The 7500-nt window shown below is 35.3% G+C and overlaps 1 protein-coding gene across 1 annotated transcript in view; it reads left to right on the top strand.

The window, feature by feature from the left end:
* Positions 1–7500, top strand: part of LOC307128449 (receptor-type tyrosine-protein phosphatase mu) — a gene marked incomplete at its 5' end in the record, with an annotated part of 357404 nt that overhangs the window by 267807 nt on the left and 82097 nt on the right. Inside the window, 2 exons of the mRNA XM_079820324.1 lie at positions 739–816; positions 2500–2526. Coding sequence (XP_079676450.1) covers positions 739–816; positions 2500–2526 — 105 coding nt within the window. The remainder of the gene's footprint in view (positions 1–738; positions 817–2499; positions 2527–7500) is intronic.

Raw genomic sequence — 7500 nt, forward strand, 5'->3', positions numbered from 1 at the left:
GTGGAGAACCGGCCACAGGGTCATGGAGGACCAGTGGAGAACCGGCCACAGGGTCATGAAGAACCAGTGGAGAACCGGCCACAGGGTCATGGAGGACCAGTGGAGAACCGGCCACAGGGTCATGAAGGACCAGTGGAGAACCGGCCACAGGGTCATGAAGGACCAGTGGAGAACCGGCCACAGGGTCATGGAGGACCAGTGGAGAACCGGCCACAGGGTCATGGAGGACCAGTGGAGAACCGGCCACAGGGTCATGGGCACAAATGCTTCAGGAATGGTTTGAGGAGCACAACAACGAGTTTGAGGCGTTGACTCGGCCTCCAAATTCCCCAGATCTCAATCCAATCGATCATCTGTGGGATGAGCTGAACAAACAAGCCCCATCCATGGAGGACTTAAAGGATCTGCTGCTAACATCTTGGTGCCAGACACCACAGCACACCTTCAGGGGTCTAGAGGAGTCCATGCCTCGACTGAGCGTTTCATGAACATGTTTGGGCCCTAAATACTGAGAAGGAAATGTTTCACCGTAAAATCCAAAAGAAATGTAAGAACAATTTAAGGCGTTTTAAAGACTAAGAGCATCACGTGATCATCATGTGTTAAACATGTTATTCCAGTCGTTTCTATCTCAAGCGGCGCGCGTGTGTGTGTGTGTTGTTCCCTGATTGCAGTTGATGTGCAGGACGTGAGTGTGTGTGTGTAACGGTGGTTTCTCTGTTGTTTTTCTCTGTGAAGCCGGATCTTCTCCATGTTCTCTGACCGTGAAGACCAACACGCTGAGCAGCAGCAGCATGCCTAACACCTACTACCCAGGTAACCTCACACACACACACACACACACACTCTCTCTCTCACACACACACACACACACACACACACACACACGCACTCACACACACACACACACACACACACACACACACACACACACACACACACACACACACACACACACACACACACACACACACACACACACACACACACACACACACACACTTCTACAATACATTTAACTGCTAAAAGTTAGTTGCCCCTCAACAACCATTGTTTCTATTATTATTATTATTTCAAATAAAAATATCATTATTAAAATGTTAAAATAGCATTTCTGTTATGATTATGATAAAGCTACTTGTTTTAATCCTTTTCCCCCCAAACAAACTGAAAAAATGAATTATGTTGCAGAACAAAAAAATATATATTTTTATTTTAATTAAGGTTAATTTATTATTATTAATAATAATAATAATAATAATAATAATAATAATAATAATAATAATAATAATAGACACTGCATTTGTTGAGGAGCAAAAAAAAAACAGAAATGTGATTTTATTATAATTAAAATAAAATAAGCTTAATTAAAATGCAAAAAATAAAATAATACGTTTTTGCCCCTTAACAACTATTGGGTTGTAAGGGTTAATAATATTATTATTAATAATAATAATAATGATAAAAGTAATAATACTACTACTACTACTAATAATAATAATAATTATGATAAAAAATAATCTAATTTAAATGCTAAAATATTTAAATGTTGTTGTTTAATTTATTATTATTATTGTTATTATTATTAATTAATATTATAATTCAAACGAATTTAACGTAATTAAAATGCAAAAAAATATTATTAATGTTTACTTTTTGCCACTTAACAACTATTGTTCCTATTATTATTAATATTATTAATAATAATAATAATAATAATAATACATATTATAAAAAACGTAATTGAAATGCTAAAAAATAAATTTTCTTTTTTGCGCATCAACAACTATTGTTTTTGTAAATAATAATAATAATAATAATAATAATAATAATAATAATAATAATAATAATATAAATAGTTGAGAAGCAAAAAAACAGAAATATGATTTTATTATTATTTTTTTTTTTATTGAGGTTAATTTATTTATCATTGTTATTATTATTAATAATAATAATAATAATAATAATAATAATAATAATAATAATAGACACTACAGATGTTGAGGAGCAAAAAAAACAGAAATATGATTTTATTATAATTAAAACAAATGTAGCTTGATTAAAATGCAAAAAATAAAATAATAAGCGTTTGCCCCTTAACAACTATTGGGTTATAATGGTTAATATTATTATTATTAATAATAATAATAATAATAATAATAATAATAAATATTACAATAAATGTAACTTAATTAAAATGCTAAAAAAATATTGCTCCTTAACAGTATGGTAAATGGTAAAAATGTGTTTCTATTATTATTGTTATTATTATTATCATCATTGCAAATAATAATAATAATTAATGTAACTAAATTAAAATGCTAATAAGGACTAATCTTGTCTGCATTAGTTTTCCGACAGCAGCTTTATCCTAATGCTCCAGCCGGTGTGTGTGTGTGTGTTCTGAGGCTGTTAAAGTGTGTTAGAGCAGGAGGTCCTGATGTCAATCTCTTCTTCTCTTCTTCTCTTCTTCTCTTCTTCTGCTCATCTCGGCTCCAGACCCGTTCGTGCCGACCGCCATCTTAGGTGAGCTCCTCTGCCCGTGTGTGTGTGTGTGTGTGTGATTCTGAGGGAGGCATGCGGTTTGCCATCACGTTTGCTTTCTCTGGGTGGTTTTGGGCTCTCATCACACACACACACACACACACACACACACCTGTCTGTCTGTCTGTCGCTTCTCTTCCTTTGGGTTCCTCTCCCTCGCCTCACTCCATCCCATGCGCATCGCGTGTCGTGCGTGCTGTGATGTCACATCCTGTCTGACATCTCATGTGCATGGACAGACGTGTGGACCGGATGTGGGGGAGTGGATGATGCTGTCCACACACACACACACACACACACACACATGATTCGGTCAGGATGGGGTCAGGAGGTCGAGGCTGTGGTTCATTGTCCGCTATTCTCTCTAATATCCTCAGCTCCTCCTGACCTGCTTGTTTTCTTCATTCCGCTGTTTACGCTTTACTCAGTGAGAGAATAGAATAATAAAGCAGGTTTTGTCTTCTTTCCGTGCTTCTGTTCATCTGCAGCGCCCGGAGTCGGCCTGGGATTTAATGGAAGCATAATGTGATGAAAAAGAAGAGCTCAGAGCGGCGTATTAAATATGAATGAGTGGTGTAAACGATGGCTCGAGCGGGAACAGGTTTACATTACACACTAAAGCAGGGAAAGAGAGGGAATCTTCACCTCCGTCACGAGGGGTTTATGGAGCCGCTCGCATCACGCTTCGGGAACACTGCACTTTATACGCTTATATAGTCCTGCTTTACACCCTAATATTCAACATTGATAGTAAATATTTAGTATTTTATTATGTCTTTTTTCTATTTTGTATCATTCGTTTATTTAATTCATATTTAAATGAGTTTCATGCATTTATTATTTTATTTCTATATCTATACTTATTTTATTTTACTATTATGAATTTTTATTAGGGCTGTCAAAAGATTAATCGCGATTAATCCAGAATAAAACTTTGTGTTTACATAATATATGTGTGTGTACTCTGTTAATTATTATTTATATATAAATACACACACATTCATGTATATATTTAAGTAAATATTTGCATGTATATACATTTATATAATCTATAATATATATAAATATAAATGTTTTATATATTAAAATAATATTTTTTTCTTAAATATATACATGAGTGTGTGTGTATTTATATATAAATAATAATTAACAGAGTACACACACATATATTATGTAAACACAAACTTTTATTTTGAATGCGATTAATCGCGATTAATCTTTTGACAGCCCTAATCATTTAACACATTTTTTATATATTTTCCCATTTTTATAACTTATAGTATTTTTATCATTAAAATTTAAAATGTTTAATCATTTAAATTGTAATTCATATTTTATTCATATTTTTTCATTCTTATAACTTAATATTAATAAGCAATATTATTGATTTTCATTTATTCATTATAATTCTTTAAAAAAAAATCCAATTAATGTTATAACTTAATATTAATAAATAATACATTTTATTTTTAGTGATTTTCATTCATTCATTATAATTGAAAACTAGGCCTGTCAAAAGATTAATCGCGATTAATCGCATCCAAAATAAAAGTTTGTGTTTACATAATATATGTGTGTGTGTACTCTGTTAATTATTATTTATGTATAAATACACACACATTCATGTGTATATTTAAGAAAAAAATATTATTTTTATATATAAAACATTTATATTTATATATATTATAGATTATATAAATGTATATACAGTATATACATGCAAATATTTCTTAAATATATACATGAATATATTCATATTATACATATAGTATACATATATTATGTAAACACAAACTTTTATTTTGGATGCGATTAATCGCGATTAATCTTTTGACAGCCCTATTTAAAACATGTTTTATCATTTAAATTTTAATTCATATTTTAACAAATACTTGACTTTAATAATAATATTATTTATTATTTACTGATTTTCATTTATTCATCCGTTTAATTATATACATTTGTGTTATTTTATAATTTCTAATTATTCCTTTTTATTCCTTTTTATATTTTAATTATACTTTAATGTCTAGTTTAATGCATTTTTATCTGTTTTGCTATTGTTTATTTAAGAAATAATTAATGTATATTTTATTAAATAAATTTAAATTTACAGTTACATTTAAAAATACAAAAAAAATAAAAATGCATTTATTATATTTGGCGTTTATTGTATTTCCTGCACAAAACACACGGCTCATATCTTTGACCTTTGACCTTTGATGCGGTGTGAGGCCGCATATCTCCATGAAGCGATCCGTTAATGTCCATCTCTCCACTTTTATTTGCATTTCTCTCTTTTTTTGGTTGATTTGAAACTCATTTTTCTCCTTCATTGTGATTTGAGTCCCATAACACCCGAACCCCGAACGCCCTCGACTGATCAGAGCTAGTTCTCTTTGGTGTATTGTTGCTTATACCCTGTCTCCTTTCTCTCTCTCTCTCCCTCCCTCTCTCTCTCTCTCTCTCTCTCTCTCTCTCTGTCTCTCTCTCTCTCTCTTCTCACGTTTAACCTCTAATGTATCTGCTTAAAAAGTCCCCATTAATGGTAAGTTCATGAGCGTGACAGAGGTTGTGTGTTTCTCCCTCCATGTGTCTTTGAGCTGCATGGACGTAGACACGCGTTACAGCATCACCCGTCCTCCACATGTGTGTGTGTGTGTGTGTGTGTGTGTGTGTGTGTGTGTGTGTGTGTGTGTTGGCCATCGTGCTTCTGCTTTCTTTGCTTTGGGTTGTTGTGGTTTGATCATCCGTCATCACACGTCCTTCCACTCATGCTTTGCTGTTGATTGACAGCACCCACACACTGCCATGGACTAGTGAATCTCAGCAGATCTCAGATCAGGGCCGAACAGGGACACAGGCCGATTTTAGCCGTGTTTCATTGAAATTATACAGGACCGATGCACGTGATATTTCACGAACGAATGGACGAACGGGGCAGTCAATCGATCCCTCCCTCCACATCCACTCATCCACCCCTTCCTGCAACGTCGTGTCATGATCCATCCATTGCCAATGAGTGGGAAATCCATCAAGAGCTTTCTTTTACACTGACTGGGTGAATGAAACCGAGATGGTTAAGGCAAGACGCTAGCGGCAAAAACACTGCGTTTATGCATATAACAGTGGAAGGAATACGTCATCTTGCAAGTCATTAAAGGGTTAATTCACCCAAAAATGTAAATTGTGTGATTAATGACTGAGCCTCATGTGGTTGGACACCCGTCAGACCTCCGTTCATCTTCAGACACAAATGAAGATATTTTAGTGTAAATCTGATGCTCTGAAAGGCCTCCATTGGCTCAACTTTACACTCTCAAGACCCTTAAAAGACACTAAAGACTAAAGTTACAAAGTCCATCTCACTACAGCGGCTCTACAATAACTTTATGAAGACGAGAATAGTTTCTGTGCGCAAAAAAACCCTAAATAACGACTTATATAGTGATGACGATTTCAAAACACGGCATCATGAAGCTTCAGAGCGTTATGAATCAGTGAGTCGAGTCAGCGGTTCAGAGCGTTATGAATCAGTGTGTCGACTCAGCGGTTTGGAGCGTTATGAATCAGTGAGTCGATTCAGCGGTTTGGAGCGTTATGAATCAGCGAGTCGATTCAGCGGTTTGGAGCGTTATGAATCAGTGAGTCGATTCAGCGGTTTAGAGCGTTATGAATCAGCGAGCCGATTCAGCGGTTTAGAGCGTTATGAATCAGCGAGTCGATTCAGCGGTTCAGAGCGTTATGAATCAGTGAGTCGATTCAGCGGTTTGGAGCGTTATGAATCAGCGAGTCGATTCAGCGGTTTGGAGCGTTATGAATCAGCGAGTCGATTCAGCGGTTTGGAGCGTTATGAATCAGTGAGTCGATTCAGCGGTTCAGAGCGTTATGAATCAGTGAGTCGATTCAGCGGTTTAGAGCGTTATGAATCAGTGAGTCGATTCAGCGGTTCAGAGCGTTATGAATCAGTGAGTCGATTCAGCGATTTGAAGCGTTATGAATCAGTGAGTCGATTCAGCAGTTTGGATCGCCAAATTTCAGCAGTTTGGCGGTTTGACACGCGATCCGAATCATGATTTAACTCACTGATTCATAACGCTTCGAAGCTTCATGAGGCCGTGTTTTGAAATCGTCATCACTATATAAGTCGTTATTTAGGGTTTTTTTGCGCACAGAAACTATTCTCGTCTTCATAAAGTTATTGTAGAGCCGCTGTAGTGAGATGGACTTTGTAACTTTAGTCTTTAGTGTCTTTTAAGGGTCTTGAGAGTGTAAAGTTGAGCCAATGGAGGCCTTTCAGAGCATCAGATTTACACTAAAATATCTTCATTTGTGTCTGAAGATGAACGGAGGTCTGACGGGTGTCCAACCACATGAGGCTCAGTCATTAATCACACAATTTACATTTTTGGGTGAACTAACCCTTTAATGTTTGCAAATGTCTAAAGTTAAAGCTTCATGTAACCACTGTATCAGATAAATATCAGGAGTTGTGTTTATTCTGTTGTAAGAGAGTCAAACACAAGCAGATCTGGCCGTTTTGAGGCTTTTCTGTATGCAGTGATGCTATCCTTCCATTAAATGCGACATACTTCTAGTTTTTACATTCAAAATCCCCTCTGGAAAGGCTCTTAATGTGTCAACAAAAACCCCACATGAATCTGGCTTCGTCCACTGTTCAGATTTCTGTTCTGGAAGTGTATGCAAATGAGCGCATGTTTAATTAGATCATACCTCATTTGCATATTCAAACATTACTTTTCAGAAAACGTGTAATCTGTGATTCTCAATCAACTGTGGAAGTATGGTGATATCCATATTAGTTATGTTTTATTTATTAATTACTTATATTGCTTGTCTTGCCTTAATTATTCAATAGTGAAATGTGAGTTATGTCAATATTTATTCACTCTCATGTCATTCCAAACCTGTATGCTTATGTTTCTGCATTTTCAG

The sequence above is a fragment of the Gobio gobio genome, assembly GCF_949357685.1.
Source record: "Gobio gobio genome assembly, chromosome: 6".
Lineage (NCBI taxonomy): Eukaryota > Metazoa > Chordata > Actinopteri > Cypriniformes > Gobionidae > Gobio > Gobio gobio.